Source organism: Galendromus occidentalis, unplaced genomic scaffold, assembly GCF_000255335.2.
Source record: "Galendromus occidentalis unplaced genomic scaffold, Mocc_1.1 scf7180000077442, whole genome shotgun sequence".
NCBI lineage: Eukaryota > Metazoa > Arthropoda > Arachnida > Mesostigmata > Phytoseiidae > Galendromus > Galendromus occidentalis.
In genome coordinates this window covers 1243423-1260607 of record NW_003805430.1, presented here as the reverse complement: position 1 = coordinate 1260607, position 17185 = coordinate 1243423, and the positions used below count along the sequence as shown (strand labels likewise).

The window sequence follows — 17185 nt, the reverse complement described above, 5'->3', positions numbered from 1 at the left end:
TCTACACACGCAATCGGTAGATGCCTCATGGTGACCTGACCAGTAATACTAGCGTATGAGACGACTTGGGTCTCTGGGTCTCCCCGTATTTCGATGAAACGCGCCATGGCCCCCATGGCCGATAGATTGCCGGTAGATTGCGATGTCGGGTTCGCCGATACGAGAGGAGCCGACATCGAGCAGAGCAGAAGTGTTCTCTCTCTCGCTCTCCGCCTCCCTCCAGATGAGAGAGAGCGGACCACTCTCTCTCTATCCATGGCTGTCGTCTGCTATCCGGCGACTGTGCGCCGCTGTTGGTGGCACTACTGCTGAAGCGACCAGGAGACGAGCTCTGTTTGCGGCGAAACAGAAAGTCATTTACTCCTCGCTGTACGCGAGCTTCTTGAACAAAATCTCAAGTTTCTCGTCAGTGAACCATGAGCGGTGAAGGACCCATTCCAGCGGTAAGCAAATTTGCGTACATCATCGGCCCAAACAAGGAACATCCGCTCGATTCTCGATCCGATTCGAACACGCGCCACTTGCCTCGACGGGTGTCAAAGCTGCCTTCCCTGAAGATAATGCTTTTTTTCCATCTACATCGGCGATTCTCGAATGCAGCTCCACTTAGCTCCTCCGAAGCGTGGTTAGCGCTGGATGGAGTCGCTCGTCAGCGTGATGACAGTCCAGAATTTCGATTTCGACGCTCTCCCCTGCTCCTTATCGACAGGAGCATTTTCTGAGCTCACATAAGATGGTGCCTTGGGAAATCTGTCTCTTCTGCTGTCCTGGAAACGCTCTGAAATAGGAGCCTCTCCAGCAAGTCTATCCTTATGATCCTTCTGATTCTGATAACGGTCCTCCTCCGCCGCCTCATCGTAAGATCTAGAAACTTCCCGGAGATTCGAATACGCGCTCCGGCCGACGGATGCGTCGCATCCGAAGAATCTGTGGTCACGGCACCCCATGGCAAGAAGGACGTCTCCGGAGTGATCATTCCCATTCACTTTACTGAAAAGCAAGACCTCGTTGAATTTCATGCATCTGTCAGAGCTACCCTCGTCATCCCAATCGGGCGAGCGCATCGCGGATACTCTCATGGACAGACACTGAGCTCCGATGATAGATCGACTGGTTTTGAGCGAATTTGGCAATCAATGGGACCTGAAGATTCGGCGTTTTAGAACTCAGTCGAAAGTTCTCGTGAGACATGAAAGCTAAAGTTGATCATGTTCGCAGGCGGTGGCCGAGAAAGAGCTTGGAAATGCTGCCTATAAACAGAAGAAGTTCGATGAAGCCCATACCCACTACGATAAAGCCATCGAATTGGATCCCAAAGACATGTCCTTCTTGACCAACAAGGCGGCTGTGTTCTTCGAGCAGAAGGTGAGAATATTCATCGATTTTCCCCCGTAGGCTCCGAAAGCCCAGCGCTCGACCGGTCGACGCATATCGTTCATAGGGAGTGGCATGATATCTGAAGCACTGTGAACCATCCCAGGAGTACGAGAAGTGCATTGAGATCTGCCAAAAAGCCATCGAAGTGGGACGGGAGAACAAGGCTGATTTCAAGCTCCTGGCCAGAGCCCTCGCGAGGATGGCGAGCGCCTACCACAAACTCGAAAATTACGACAACGCCAAGCTCTACTTCGAGAAGAGTCTCACGGAGCACAGAACACCTGAAACCCTCTCGAAACTCAGCGATGTCGAGAAAATAATCAAAGGTTTGAATTGATCCGATCCGATCGAGATATAAACAGCCTTAGCGCCGGATAAACAGTATCTTGATTCTGAGCCCATACGAATGATCTCCACCCCCACAGAGCGTCAGCGCAAAGAATACATCAACCCCGACATCGCATTGGAAGAGAAGAACAAAGGCAACGCCCTGTTTCAGAAGGGCGACTACCCCGGTGCGATCAAACACTACTCCGAAGCAATTAAGCGGAACCCCGACGATGCCAAGATCTTCTCGAACCGAGCCGCGTGCTACCAGAAGCTAGCCGAACCCCATCTCGCCCTCAAAGACTGCGACGAGTGTATTCGCTTGGACCCGAAATTCGTGAAAGGCTTCATCCGTAAGGGATACGCGCTGCTTGCCATGAGGGACACCACCAAAGCACGATCGGCTTTCGAGAAAGCTCTCGATCTTGATCCGAACAGCGCAGAAGCACTGGACGGCTTCAAGAAATGTTCAGTCGGCTTCGGCAATGTTGACCCAGAAGAGGCTCGTAAACGGGCGATGGCTGATCCTGAAGTGCAGGAGATCTTCGCCGACCCGATCATGAGAATGATCTTGGATCAGATGACGAACGATCCGTCAGCGATCCGAGAGCACATGCAGAATCCGGATGTCGCGGCTAAAATCCAAAAACTGCTGGAGTGTGGAATCATTCAGATCGGTCACCGCTAGGTCGAGGGTCCTCGATCACAGAAAGCATGAATGAGAGTCAATTACTGATCTTCTCCGGATAAATAAAACTTTTATTCAGATTTTCCTCAAGTGGTTGTCCTCCGTTCCCGAGCATCCAGGGAATTTCTTTCGAATCTATCGGAAATCCGTCGTAGCCCCATCATCGGTCATTCATCCGAGAAGGTTACCCTATTGAAAAGAAAACTCAATAGAGTCTCATGGCGAGACCTCTAAAATCTCCCACTCCTTTCGAGCAATCCCGCCCCTCATGTATTCCCTGGGACTTGCCCGACCCCTAGCCTTGTAGAAGTTCCTGCTCCCAAGGAGTCGATGTTGACTTCCTGAACCCGACATCGACTCGAACATGGAAATGATGCTGTGCATGCTATTCCTCGACGATACGAACCCGTCGTGTGAGAAGCCGGCTTGTTCGAATGTGTTTGCAGGCGATTAGCGAGGCGAGCGGCGCGGCGCCTCGGAGACTTTTGAATTCGGCGCCACGGAGCTCATCGCCAGTGCAGCGGTATGTAGCGGCGGAACCGAAACCACTCACCAAGCAAGTTTATGAGTGGTTTCGGTATACTGTAGCGATCCTTTTCGACCCGAGCCGCGTAGGGATGGCATCGTAAGTTCCTATATCCGTGTAAATCTCGAAGTTTCTGCGTTAATTTGTCGGGTCCGATAATTAGGCGTGGTCCACTATCTTTACCGTCGGATCACCCGAGACTCTCTGGTCGAAATATCCTCCGTTCCGACGTTTCTTCGTAAAATTTAACGTGCTATCGGTGTCGGCGAAACCGTGCATACACGGAATCCTGAGCCGACATATCTCGACTCATGCTCGCGGACCGTCAATGATCGATCACCTAGGGGTGTAGTTCTTGAGGTTCCCCAGACTCAGTCACCTCCTGTCCGGCTATTTACTTGAGAGTGCCGACGATCCCCTACATCACCGGTATTCCTTCCGAAGCATCTAACCACGTGTCCGAATCGCTTGTTGCAGATCTAAAGTTTCGCGTGACACTCTCTACGAGTGCATCGAGAAGGCGTTGGACTATGCCAACAACCAGAAAAAGAGAAAGTTCCTCGAGACCATCGAACTCCAAGTCGGACTGAAGAACTACGACCCGCAGAAGGACAAGCGTTTCTCCGGCACCGTGAAGTATGCATCATGATCCGGACAATTCAATGTCATGAAGCCTGACAATTGTCGCGGATGTTTCTATCCCTCCGGGGCGTTCCCCGGGAGCCGACTTGCGGACCCCTTACCCAGGGTCGAGAAATATCTGGGGAGGCCCTCGTGGCCGCTTATTAGGGAACTCGTTTTGGTAACGGTTGAGCTACTCAGTCAGTGTTTCGCGAAACATGCGGAGATCGCAAGATCTTGTGGGATAATGCCGGCGGTCCGAAGCAGTTGGGTAAAACTGTGATTTCCTCGCAGGCTGAAGAACATCCCTCGTCCCAAGTTCACTGTCTGCGTTCTCGGAGATCAGCAGCATTGCGATGAGGCCAAGGTGAACAACCTCCCGTGTATGGATGCGGAAGCCTTGAAGAAACTCAACAAGAACAAGAAACTTGTCAAGAAACTCGGTAGGGAATCGCTCAATAACTCGACTTATGCCCTCGGCAATGCTCGAGACTTCGAGGATTCTCAGTGAACGCGATCCTGAGCAATGTTCGTATTTTCAGCCAAGAGCTACGATGCTTTCCTCGCGTCCGAGTCTCTCATCAAACAGATCCCACGTCTCTTGGGCCCTGGTCTGAACAAGGCCGGAAAGTTCCCGACGCTTCTGTCTCACAATGAGTCGATGACAGCCAAAGCCGATGAAGTCAAAGCCACCATCAAGTTCCAAATGAAGAAGGTAAATGCCGGAGCGAGTCGTATCGGTTTAAGGGACCGGCTGCGTCTTTGGTATCTGCATAACGCCGCCGTCAGAGGGAGTTATGTTCGAAACAGGGCGCCAAACGAATGTGTTGGGCATAGTTTGAGGGAAGCTTGTGGTCTTCTCCCCTCATGGTAGTTCCACTCACAGCACTCCAGGTCCAGCTCATGGATCGCGTGAATCATTGCAGTTCATAATAATGACGAAATTTGCACTGGGCTATGAATGCTTATGATTAAAGTGCGGTATCTGATCGAACTTAGATAAGGTGCAATGCCGCAGTGTTCCTCCATGGCTTCATTCTACCGTTCGTTCGTACTTCGATCACAGGTGTTATGTCTCTCGGTCGCCGTCGGAAACGTTGGCATGTCCCAAGATGAATTGGCTTCGAACATCTCGCTGGCCATCAACTACTTGGTGTCGCTCCTGAAGAAGAACTGGCAAAACATCCGTTCTCTCCACATCAAGAGCACCATGGGACCACCCCAAACTCTATACTAAACCTTGCAACGTTTGTTCGGTTTCTGGTGGGTGTCCCCAGGGACTAATAAATGATTTGGTTCCAAACGAGCTGGTTTTTCTAATTATTCATGCAGTTGAAATCATCGAGTCATCGACTCGCTTACTCGATATGTAATCATCGGTAGCAGCCTTCGGATGGAGTTGTGTCGGGTAGAAGAGAAGTGCTCAGCACATCGTATCGTTCGCGATCGTAGGACCCGCTCCAATCGATCTTCCCACCTCGTGGAAGAGGCTAGGAACGCATGGACATGTTCCACTCGGCAGTAGCCTCTGGCGGAATTTTTCCGCTCATCCTGAATACATTTATCCGCTCCTTGCGGAGCGAAACTCGCTCCTTTCTCGATGAACACGCAGGAACTCACTTTCCCAAGAAACCTATCAATCGCGCTCATATGCATCCTCGACTGATAATAAAAAGGCAGATGTTCCCATGTGTGCGAAACTTCTGAAGGCCGTCGCGGGACGTCGCAAGTAAGTGGATTGCTCGAGGAATCCAGCGCCAAGATACGATCTGGAATGGGATGAGAGACCGAAAGTTAAATAAAAAGAGAGCTTCCACGCCAGAAGTCCTATTGCGAGCGTTTTTTCCGCCGTATGCCGACCCGCACAAAGGGCCTCCAGGAACAGCTATCTGATCACACGTGACGTTCATCCACAATGTTCCGCTAACCTCTGATAACAGCTGATTTGGGGAAAGAGGACCCGAGTCGTCGAATGAGTTTAGATTCGAAGACAAGGTGTTCTTAATCACGGTGCACACGGATCCCGTTCTTAGTGCTCCTCGGTGGAACAGGTCGAGTCGAATCGGTGAGCTAATCGAAAGAAATCATGATCAGAGGAATTACCGTATCATACAGACACTCCTGAACGACAGGGATATTCTTCCCCGTCATCAGTTATCTCTCGAGTTGAATGAGATTTCCGTTAGACTCAGATTTCGCAATGGAAATAATTTCCCGCTCCGTGAGCTTTCCCGGCTCATTACTTGTTGCGTTCTCAAGTAATTTGCGAAAGCCACGGATGCGTGCATCCTTGTCAAACAAACAAACTTGTTTTCAATATGACCGTTACGGTGTGTTCGTCTCTACGAGATACCGTCCCGCAGAGCGACTCCGGAACCGCATGCTTCGGCATCCCATACCGGTGGGGAGCGAGCAGAATCAATCGTCTCCCCGTGACAGCCTCTTGTTCGACGGGAATTACTCGATTGACATTCTCAGAATGAGTGTACTACGGACAAGAGAATCATGCTCCTCCGGATAAGAGTTTGCGAGAAAGCAATCGACGCAGCGGTGGTCTTTGAAGCGTCTCACCTGTTGCGCGTCTACATCGGCGCCGACTTTCCTCTGCGTCGCGAGCAAGCGTGGTGACCTCCAGGATTTCGCTGATATCGAGCAATATCTGACTCATCACGCCCCCGAAAATCCGGGTCAAGAGAACTCCGCTTGGAATGTGTTCGGAAAAAAACGAAGAGATGCGCATGCAACCAGTTCCGGAAATTGTGAAACTCCATCTCACACAGTCTTGTCCCCGTATCCTGCCATCTGACCACCCGAAGGATTAAGGACATCTTGCCGTCATTTATGGATGTCCCATGAATGTTGCATACCAATTCCATTGCAGTTCTGTTGGGTCGGAATGTTTCTCGTAGCGAAGAACAGCGATCTTGTGAGCGCTGGTGTACTCGGCGCCGGTGGTTCAAGCCGCGCGATTCTCAAACCTTGACAATCCGGTCGCTCTGGTATCCAGCGAAATCAATGGTTTCTCCCGGCAACCCTGGTGAGAGCGTTAAACTTGATTTAACGAGGATGAGGGGAAACATCCATTTCAGAAAGGAGGTACGTCCGAAGGACGCTCAGGGGAATCATACATCGTCAGCATCGGTCGAGAAGCAAGGTTCCATCTGCTTCTAAGAGCTCGCCGTGAGTACCTTTCTCTAGCTAATCAAAGCTACAAATCGAGCCGATAAAGACGTTTCTGGATGGAACTACTGCTTTAAGGAAACGTCTTCCAAATCTTCATCTCAACGCCATTCAGATTCCACGAGCCCATGTGGAGCAGCAAAGACGTCGCCACCACCGCTTCTCGATGCGTCGCTGTCTTGCCTTCCCGTAGATCTCTCTCTCTCATCTGATCTCAACAGACATGAAGTAGCTGGACGAGAATCGAATCAATCCAAGACAGACCGCGTACCTAAACGAGCACAAACTATCGCCGTTTCCTGATGGGTGGTGAGAAGATCGTGCCATGCCATAACCTGGTGTTGTCTGTTGCGTTCTAATGCCATCGAAGCTGGCGACTCTCATGAGCTCGGACTTGCTCGCTTGGATACCCAGAGAGCTCGTGGTGCTCGATCCTCTGAATTTCTACGGAACTCTCGCAACGACTCGGAAGAGGCCTCACGCTGAGGTGACGCTGATGAGTGAATTTGTGGTGCTTTTTTATACTTCTTATTGTGCTGCTCGCGAAGGGATCGAGTGGACCTTCGGCATACAAGAGGAGCCCTCTGAATCTCAGTCGGTAAGCTATCTCTTAGATATATACTCTCAGAGTATCGAAAGCCTTCGTTTGCAACATTCCAAGCTCGCCAGTGACAGAGCCGGCAAAGTTTATTTCCCCCAAGATGCATCCGGCATTTCTTGTACTCGCCCCATTGCCGGGATCCGCCCCATTCCAGAGAACCATCGATTAATTTTTCGTTGAATTCGCTCGGTCGTGGTTGAGCTCCTGAGTAAAGTTCCACTTGAAGTCTGAATCGAAATCTTCTTGCTTGCAGTGCAGAGCTCGATCCGCGAAGGGATCGGAACCCTGTGTAGGTTCGTCATGAACACCTGGAATACTTCGGAAGTCTGCGAGCGCCTAACCGATATCGTGCCGTTCCACCAATGCGACTTCTTGCGGTCAGTGAGCGACTGCCAAAGCAACAACTCCTATGCAAATTACCTGGAGTTTCTCTACTGCACCCCGGATGAAGTTGAACCAGGATGGGGACCCGTGGTACTCTTGGGTCTTCTTCTCGTCGTGTGTTTCTTCTTACTGGGAACCACAGCTGGGGAATTTCTATGCCCGAATTTAGTGAGCATTTCTCGGGCTCTCAGGATGAGCCAGAGCGTTGCGGGGGTCACTCTCCTGGCTTTCGGCAACGGAGCACCGGACGTGGTTTCGACTGTGGCGGGAATCAGTCAGAACCGCAGTTCTCTGGTAATCGCCGAACTCTACGGAGGCTCGATGTACATAGCCACAGTCGTCATAGGGCTCTTATTCATCTTGAATGACTTCGACGTGCCCTTGTCGATTCTCCGCGACGTTCTCTTTTACCTGGCCGCCTCGGTCTGGACCCTCCTTCTCTTCAGACGGGGCTATGTTGAGCCTCGAGATGCTCTCGGTTTCCTCGGTCTCCACTTGTTCTATCTGCTGAGTGCTGTCATTTTTCCGAGACTGCTCGAGAACTTCAAACGAACTGAGTTCTTCAAGAAGGTAATTCTTCTTTTTCTCCCCCAACTCAAAGTTTCCCATTTTCTTCCTCAATATCGGTATTTATCGGTCGTACCACAGCGGAGCTTCCAAGGGGTCTCTATGACAGAGGAGTTTTGTCACTCCAGATAACCTCCCCGGAGCGCATATCTTCAGACGACGGTTACTCCTCCGATGAACGCTTGGACCAGTTCGTATACCAACCGATCCACGTCATGTCGCCAACCCAGCGTCCGCCGGGACGACTTCACCGAAAATTCTCTTCATCTGTATCTTTGCATCATCATCTGGATAACGCTATTTGCACCTTGATCACAAACGCAGATCACGAGTTGCAGGTAAGTCCTATAGGTGATGGTCGAGAAGAGTTATTCACAAGTAGTGAATTCTACCCGTAGAGACCACCGAGTAATCGGATCATCCCCTCGAGCGGACCGGACACGTACTTCTAAATCCTCTAGTTAGGCCGGCCGACCGCCTCTTCGGACCATTGTGGGAAAAGTCTCGAGCACTGTCTGCTTCCAAGACGAAACTGAAATTTCTCTTTTGCCAGGAACGGGTCCCTCGGAACCAGCAGAGTCGACACAACTCAATCTGCGAGGTCAATTTTCGATTGCCCCGCTGTCCGTCGCGGGCTCAATTTCCCATCGGGAATTCCGGAGTCCACGAGGAATCCCCTCTGTTGAATTCCGGATCGTCGCACACCTTACCCACCCAGTATATCTACCCGCGAGTTTATTCTGAGTGGCAGGAGTTCGTCATGAGATTGTGGCCCGTGAAGTCCGTGGAATGGCATAGCATATCGACCGTCAAGAAGTATTTCCACATGATAACGTATCCGCTACTGCTGCCCCTGCTTCTCACCATACCCCTGGTGGACGATCATGCTCGCCGCAGCAATTGGAACAGGCCTCTAACCGTCTTCCAGTGTACCCTCGTCCCTGTCGTACTTCTGATCCTCACGAAGCAGCTCGATGCCATGGTTCACGGTGTACCGATGTGGGCCGTGGCTCTAATATGCGGCAGCATCATAGGAATTTCGATCTTCGTCACGTCTCCCGTCCGAGAACTGCCGAAGTATCACGTGCTGCTTTCATTCATCGGCTTCTTCGTCTCGCTCGCGTGGATCTTCCGACTGGCGACCGAAATTGTTTCTATGCTAAAAGCGTTCGGCATCTTCTTCAGTGTGAGCGAAGAAGTTCTGGGAGTATCTGTTTTGACCTGGGGAAATTATCTCGGGGACCTAGTCACAAACCTGTCCGTGGCTTCTCAAGGCTATCCGCAGATGGCTCTGAGCGCCTGTCTTTCGACTTCATTGGTCGCCATCTTAGTAGGTTTTGGAGGAGCGTTCACATCGAGGTTTTTTTGACCGGAGAAACAAAGATCCAGGTCCACGGGAGTGATATGCAGGACTTGATCTACATCAGCTTGCTCGGCAGCATAACGATCCTCGTCTTGGGCACTTGTATCGCCAGGTTCCGGTCCTCGAGGATATTGGGAGTTGTGCTTGTTGCCTATTACATCATTTTCGTGACGGTGATCTCGTTGATTGAATTCGGCCCCGCAGATTTCGCTGTAAATGTTCTATGGCCAAGAGAGTGACATTCTTGGAGGTTCGCCGCGGATTGAATACGCAGGCGGCTTTCTCAAGTCAATGAATCATGCTACGTCATGCTCAATTTATAGTACTCTAAAACACTCACAGCAAAGCGTGAACGACTTTTATGCGATAGTGGACTATCTTTTTCGGTATCTGTAGTTCGACTGAATGGAGAAATGCGATTCGACTCCTCGATGGTATTGTATTATGAGGCGTTCCCCATCAATAGGCACACGTTCCTCGCAATAAATGATTTCAATGCTCCTGAATGACCTTTGATAAATAATGAGCCCCACCGGGCTTCAATGCGACAAAGTCAGTGTTTGATTCGCTTCACGAAGAGGATTAGAACGTCTTCGTGAGATCTTGCGAATATGTGGACGGTTTTACATTTCTGAAATTTTCCCAGGATGAGGCTCCTAAATAACTCTCCCCTGAAAAATATCCTCGACCATACTCCCACAGAGGTGTGGGTAACCCGACCCTAATACATAAATCAGAGACCCCGAAAAGACGACAGCGTCTTCCAGATACAACTTTTTTTATTAAAATATTTTCAGCCTCAAGGGGGCTCGAGTATATACATACATTCGATACCTGCATTCGGGAGCGTGCCTTACCCTCGCTCTCCTATCATTTTCAGCTATGAGAGTAACATTGAGGCAATCCGGTGCCCGGAGCCTTCTGGGTCCCTTTCAAGCACTTGCCGTTCCGAGGTTCAACACAACAACAGAAACCTGTGACCGGATTGCACTGTAATCGCATGAAATGGCCCTGAGCATCACATTGCCACATTTGGATTCCCAAGCTGGACGGTTGTTTCATATTGGCGCTCGTGCACGGTCCCGTTTGAGCCTCACACAGCTGCGCTGCGAGAGCACAGATCAGAAACGCCACCAGAATCTGCAGAGACGAGAACGGAAATTAGGTTGTGCGGTCGATTAGTACAGGATTTAGTTCTGATGAAGACCCATCGGGTATACTCGACGAGAATTCAGATAACCGACCATTTTCTGACATTGCAGATCCGTTCCCATGGCGGAACAGAGATCCTTGCTCTCTGATTTTCACATGAAGCTTTCAGCTATCGTTGTGGAAAGCATCGTTTTATAGCACTCTGCCACTGCGTCTGAATGGGAAGGGAGAGGATCTTTTCTTACTGAGCTCATGAGTATGACGTCACCCGTTCCGAACAATTAAAAGATCTATGCAGCTTTCAGAGGTGCAAGAAGCCTCCCGAGAATAATGATTCAGCGACTCACCAGAGCACCGGACACCGATAAGCAGTCGCTAGAGCGATCCGGCATGTATCCCTGAGCAAATGACTGTCTTTTCCGGTGTATATGGACGCGTTCCATCCTCTTGTTCAAGATTTTCCCAAGTGAAGCTCATCAATCATGCTATTACCGGAGAGCCCTCTTTTAATGTCGGTCATTGTCTCGGCGGTCTGACATTGGCATAGCTGACCGCAGGCTCTCTGGCTTACGAACCCACACCGAGTTGCACGAATACTCAACGACGGTGAGCAGAGTGTTCACGCCTAGTTGTAGCCGAGTGTCGGATTCTCAGACTTCGAAGATGATTTCGCACAGAACCGGAATTACTCGGAGTGGTCCCTCATGTATGAATCTCGTCTCATTGTCACTCATTCGCCCGTCGAACAAGTCACGAAGGTCCAAGTCGTAGCCGAATGAATAACGTCCCAGACGGGTAACACAAACAACAGCGAATAGGCTTGGTCCGGATCTTTCTCCCACCGATTGTCCAAAGCCCCGCAATGCTCTGATCAATAGCCTTGAAGCTTTCCAGGGCTATTGATTTCCCTACGGTACTGACAAAAAGGTACCGAGCGGAAGCGAACCCACTGCTTTCACGGTCGACGCGTACTCACAAAACTCGGTTGAGTAGTCTGTGATCACGAGCTTGTCGAACTCCGAGAAAGACGGAATAATTTATGGAATCATCTCCAGAGTGATATCAATCCTTAGAATCACGGAAGAATAGACATCGATGCTCGCAATCAACAGTTTCACGAGGGCTGCATATTCGCTAGAGGCCACAGAGTTCATGCATGAGTTTCTCTCGCACAGGAAGAATCCCAGCCCTTCCTACGACGTCGTTCGAGGCGAAACCAGTTCCGAAAGAATGTTAACCTCGAGCGAGCGGGCGACGAGTACCCAACTCCCTACCCACACAGCCAGCCTGCTCGTGAGCCTGACTCCTGCCTGTCCAGCATCGGCCTCCGCCGCCCGCTCGCGCGCTCATTCTCCCCCCGACGAGGCTGTTGGAAAAAAATTAAAAAATATCCAACCCGCCAACTCCGCGCGCCTACTCGAGCGCTGATGTTCCCCAGCGCCGAGTTTACCATCGCCCCCATCGACCTGAAAAGATTCAATTTTCATCATTGATAATTCGAGATGAAGGCAAATAATGTAGTCACTAAATAGGACCAATATGATATCATTCAATTGTAGCGGTTAGAAAAATCCCCAGTGGCCAATCAGCTGGGCAACGGACTGCAGTACGGGTGACGTCTGAAATCGAAGACATGATGCAAAACAAGAGACGAGGTGCTCAGGGAGTCGGATCATGGTCAGAGATGAATCTTCCGAATCGGGATCTCTTCTCGCGATTGGAATCGCAGGGAAGCGCGAAGCGGCTCGACACTAAAAATAAACGGCTAAGCTCAACTTCAACTCATTCTGCTATTGAGCATCAGCATCGCCGGAAGGCTTTGCATCGAAGACAAACTCACCATTCAAGTCCCCACTCTGAGCCGATACGAAGCGAGCGCTCATCACGAGGTACTGCCCGACGGACGCACAGTCCTATGAAGAGGACTGTCTGATAGGCGAATCGATCGTCGCATGTCGCCTTCTTGTTTCTCTCGAGTGCCTCGGCTGAATTTCGTGGATTTTCTCGAGAAATCGTATGTTCCACCAAAGATATACGACGCTCCATGCAATGGTCAGTGTAGGAAGTCGAGCAGGCAGGCGGGGAGGGAGGGAGCGGTGGAGGGCTGCGCGCTCAAAGCTCCTAATTTTTTCCGGATTTTTTCTCCAGGAGGCTGAGAGTGAGAGGAGACAGAGTCCCAGCATCGCGCTCAGTCCAGCTCTACCGACTACAGCGTCACAACAAATGAGGTAAGCGAATTCAGGCACTCGCAGCTGCTTAGTCTTTCATTCCTTAGCCATCTACTTCTAAAATCACCGAGAAAAAAGTTCCACGACCTGGGGCTGATTAGAGTCTTGCGCGCTTCTCGCTCCAACCCCTCTGGTCTGACATCATACGCTAAGCCTACCATGGAAATAATTCAGATCTGATTCCGTTGAGCTCGGAAGGTTTGTGGATATCTCCGTTTCTCCTCAGCTAAAGGACAGTTCACCATGATCTGGTGAGTGGATGTGGTGTGATGGCCCAATTGGAGAATACGAGCTCGAGAGGGATCAGCGGAATCAACGATGCGGAATCGCAAATTCTGTGGCAGGTTTCGAGGGCTGAACCGATATGCGTTTCCTCATTTCTCGGTCCTCTAGACCGAAATCCATCGCCCAACGCGATAAAGTGGCAAACACGCATGCTTGAGGTCAATTCCATCTGCGGTCAAGCCCCAGATCGGCAGTAAGCCTAATGGGCGTGGAAACTCGGCTTCCTCCACATTCGTCTCGTTTCGTGAACGCAGCCCAAATCGCTCAACTTCTGGCCCTGGATGGAGAATTCCGGTCGGAGCGAATTGCCTCACATGAAAAATTCCGAAATTGACTTTCGGATCCAGATCGAGCCCGTGACGCTTCTCGTCAAAATGGCGGGTGCTCGTTGCTAGTTGAGCGATTTGTATCCGTATTTCGTCGAGCCGGTCTTCTCTAAGAGCGATTTCTCGACCAAGGTGATATCGATTGATGAAACTGGCATTGAGAGGTTGGAGACTAAGCGGCAGACGTAAAATTCCCCTTCGCCAGCCCTCACTGGGAGCGGTCGTTGGAGACTCCGTATCTGACCACCAAATCCGGAATGAGAGCATCGTTCACCTTACAGGATGGAAATGCTCTGACTGATGGATGTGCTTGGTGACGTCGCCTGAGAACTCTTCAGCAGAATGGAAACAATCACTCCGGAAAATTTCATCAGGAGGGCCAGCGCTCGGCTGTCTCTCGCGGTATCTCTCAAGTGCTCGACTCCAGTTTCGTTTCCAGGTAAGAAATCGGGCTTGACGATGATCGGTGCTAAGCTCAATGAAAGCCGATCAGACACGAACTACTCTGAAATTTATTCTTTCTCATCATTCCGAAGGTTACCAATGCAGCCTCACCAAGCTTTTCCTCAAGAAGAGTCCCCAAGCTCTTCCCACTACGGAGAACTTGGTTGCGGCGTCGAGTTATCTGGCGAAAATCAAGAGTCTCCGCTTGGAAGGTCCCCGTGGAATATATGCGAACTATTCGAACCATTTGTCCTCGAAAGATGATAGCCAAGATTCCAACGAGGAGGATCTTGAAGAGGATGAAGAATCTTTCTTTGAAGATATCTCTGAAGACACCAATATCGCGAATCAGATCGCTCAATCTACCGAGCAGCGGGATCATGACGCCAACTGCTCCTGCAATGACTGTAGTAAAAATTTCACGCCAGAGCTGTCGAAAAGCGAATTCAAAGTCCACGCTGAGGTAAAAGCCGATATCGGATTGATGATGATGTGCGATTCCGTCCGGATGTTCGAATCTTTGCTTGGAATTAAGGGGATAATCAAAACTTTGCAGTCCTCGTCCGATGCTCTGTCTTGTAGCACATCACCAGCGCAGCTTCACTCGCGTCCGGGTAGCCCGTGGGACTTCTCAGAGAATGCCAATCCATTGCTGAACATGAATAACCCGAGCGCGGGTTTGAATGGTTTCTTGTTCCCAAACACGCTACCGAGCACGTCTTCAGACCAAGCTCTGGCATCCATCCAACCCACAACGGTCGCGACTCCCCGGGGATCTCAGAAGCAATTTCTTTGCCCCATGTGCAATAGACACTTCACTCAAAAAGGTTACCCTTGAAACTTATCGGCGATTAGTCTTCCGATCGTAAAGTTTGACCGTAGAGAATTCTGTGAACGATGCGGGATCAGGAACCCGGAATCAGAGCATCGATCACGACGTTACAATTATCTCCTCTCCCGTGAAGGAAACCTCAAGACCCACATGATGATCCACACCGGCGAAAAACCGTTTTCGTGTCAAATTTGTGGTCGAAGCTTCACGCAGAAAGGAAACGTAGATACCCACATGAAGATACATACTGGCGAGAAGGTTCGTTCAGCCGATGAAAAGGTCCAACTATCAAGGGATGTCGAACAAGTCACGCCCAAACTGCCAAACTAAGTACAACAACAGCTAACTGGACGTCCTATTCTAGGATTATGGCTGCTACAGCTGTGGCAAGCGTTTTGCTCGGAAAGGAAACCTGAAAACTCATCTTCGCAGCGTTCACTCGATGGAGAAACCGTTCGCTTGCGGTGTTTGCGGTGGGTGACGCATGCTGGTCCAGAGCCGGATTCTCGAGGAATTCGACCCTGGGACTTCAGTCGAAGCCTCTTATCCCGAGGTCTCCACCGAAGAACTTCAGAAACTTATCCTCGTTTCTTTCCCTCTTCTCCCCGCAGGGAAATGCTTCTCCCAAAAGGGGAACATGCAGACACACTTGCGAACTCACAACAAAGACGATCGATTCCCGTGTCCTTTGTGTGGAAAAACTTTCTCCCAGAAAGGGAATCTGAAGACGCACATTCAGCGACACATCGGTCAAGCATCTTCCAGGTGAGCTCGCGTCGTCGCGATCTCCGGAGCTCATTCAGATCGGAAAATCCTCCTCTACTATTTGATAAGTTCGGCGATGATTCGGATATGCCCAAGACAAGACGATACTCGTGGGAGTAATTTATGGACGACCACCCACCGAAACTGTGGATTCCAGATCATTTCAACCAAACAGCGCGCTGCAAGACTTCTCTTCGCTCGGAATGGCTCCGCCGGATTGGTGTCTCTCTTTAGATCCACGCTTGTGAATGATCTCATCGATGATGATTGGCGGATATGAACGCGATCTACGGATGTAACCAACAAGGATATCACAGATATAGGAATTCTCTAAATATGAATTTTCATGATATTTCCTGACTTGAGCTCCCAATGCGAGGACAGCACTATGGTCGATTCGGAGCTCGCCGGCCTAATCCCGGGATAACGTCATGCGTGCTCCCCCAAATTCAGAGACTCGTGACTTCATCGCATATGTCACATTGTTTACATCTCATAGCGGGCTGTGTAGCAGTGCATATCCTTATCTGGAATGTAGATTGACGGCGTAGCCACATAGCAGTAGTCTTTAGCGGAACTCCGATAGTCGGAATCGGATCTTCTAGCTCATATACGGCCTCATGTACTCTCTCATTCCAGTTCACGTGCTATGGAGGAGGGCTAATAAATAAGAAATATTTTGTCGAACGATCATGATGAGTACGTAATTCCTGAGTTCTCCTATCCGCCGAATGATCCCCGGCCCTGATTCGGAGTCTCGCTCTAGAGAGTTTTCGAGATGCCACAAGGTACCCCTCGAGTCTCCCGACACAAGTGTATTTCTATCCTCCGAGGGATCACGCGATAGAATATTTTACGCCCTAGGACAAGAGTTTGTCACGCTGTGGAAGGCATTTAGATCAGACCAGTAGCGTCCCTAGGGGGGGGGCAGGGGGCAATGCCCCCCCCCAAGATTTTCAGTCGACCTGTCGTCAGATGGACGCCTTTTCTACCCGGTGAATCGAGTTCAGATTCGGTTCCTCCCGGTCTATTTCGATTCTCTCTCGGTCTGATGAGAACTATTTATTGATGTCGCATGTTCGCAGTCAGGGAGCAGATTGGCGAGAATCACCATCTCCGGACAAAATCGAGAAATTGTTCTTTTTGATGAGACTCAAGAGATCGGCTCGCCCCCCCCCCCCCAAAAAAAAACTCGTATGGACGCGCCTGGATCAGACCGACTATTCTCGATCGGGCTCCTAGATTCATGCAGGGCCCCGTGGATGGAATGGAGCTCGTGGCTCGCAGCTCAATGCTTCGAGGATGCTGGACGCTCTGTCCGACATAGCGTCGTGATGCGAGGCTCCGCGATCCTATCATTATCATTATTTTTTATATTTTCAGTCTCCTCTCGATATCCGACGGGCATCTCCAGGAACCCGAGTTTTTCCCCCATCCCCGATATTTTATAAGAGAGAGTTCAATAATTCTGTGCCCTCCGCGGACAGCCTCTCCGACATCGTGGGTATGGGAGGCATTC

At 50.4% G+C, this 17185-nt stretch overlaps 4 protein-coding genes across 4 annotated transcripts; all 4 read left to right on the top strand.

Moving 5' to 3' along the window:
* Positions 1–271: 271 nt before the first annotated feature.
* Positions 272–2476, top strand: Stip1 (Stress-induced phosphoprotein 1). Its single transcript, XM_003743290.2, has 4 exons — positions 272–443; positions 1219–1365; positions 1481–1703; positions 1803–2476. The coding sequence occupies exons 1-4, from the start codon at positions 417–419 to the stop codon at positions 2390–2392; spliced, it is 987 nt and encodes a 328-aa protein (XP_003743338.1). The 5' UTR covers positions 272–416; the 3' UTR covers positions 2393–2476.
* Positions 2477–2982: 506 nt separating this feature from the next.
* On the top strand, positions 2983–4843 carry RpL10Ab (ribosomal protein L10Ab). Its single transcript, XM_003743293.2, has 5 exons — positions 2983–3017; positions 3396–3554; positions 3834–3982; positions 4082–4254; positions 4606–4843. The coding sequence occupies exons 1-5, from the start codon at positions 3010–3012 to the stop codon at positions 4774–4776; spliced, it is 660 nt and encodes a 219-aa protein (XP_003743341.1). The 5' UTR covers positions 2983–3009; the 3' UTR covers positions 4777–4843.
* Positions 4844–7769: 2926 nt separating this feature from the next.
* LOC100902551 (mitochondrial sodium/calcium exchanger protein) lies at positions 7770–9873 on the top strand. Its single transcript, XM_018639552.2, is given in 4 exon segments — positions 7770–8274; positions 8400–8609; positions 8825–9623; positions 9626–9873. Coding segments are annotated over 4 exon segments (1635 nt in total). The 5' UTR covers positions 7770–7896.
* Positions 9874–14856: 4983 nt separating this feature from the next.
* LOC100902411 (gastrula zinc finger protein XlCGF49.1-like) lies at positions 14857–15914 on the top strand. Its single transcript, XM_003743363.2, has 5 exons — positions 14857–14896; positions 15035–15159; positions 15266–15374; positions 15513–15666; positions 15824–15914. Exons 1-5 carry the CDS (start codon positions 14869–14871, stop codon positions 15912–15914), a joined length of 507 nt encoding a protein of 168 aa, XP_003743411.2. The 5' UTR covers positions 14857–14868.
* Positions 15915–17185: the final 1271 nt, after the last annotated feature.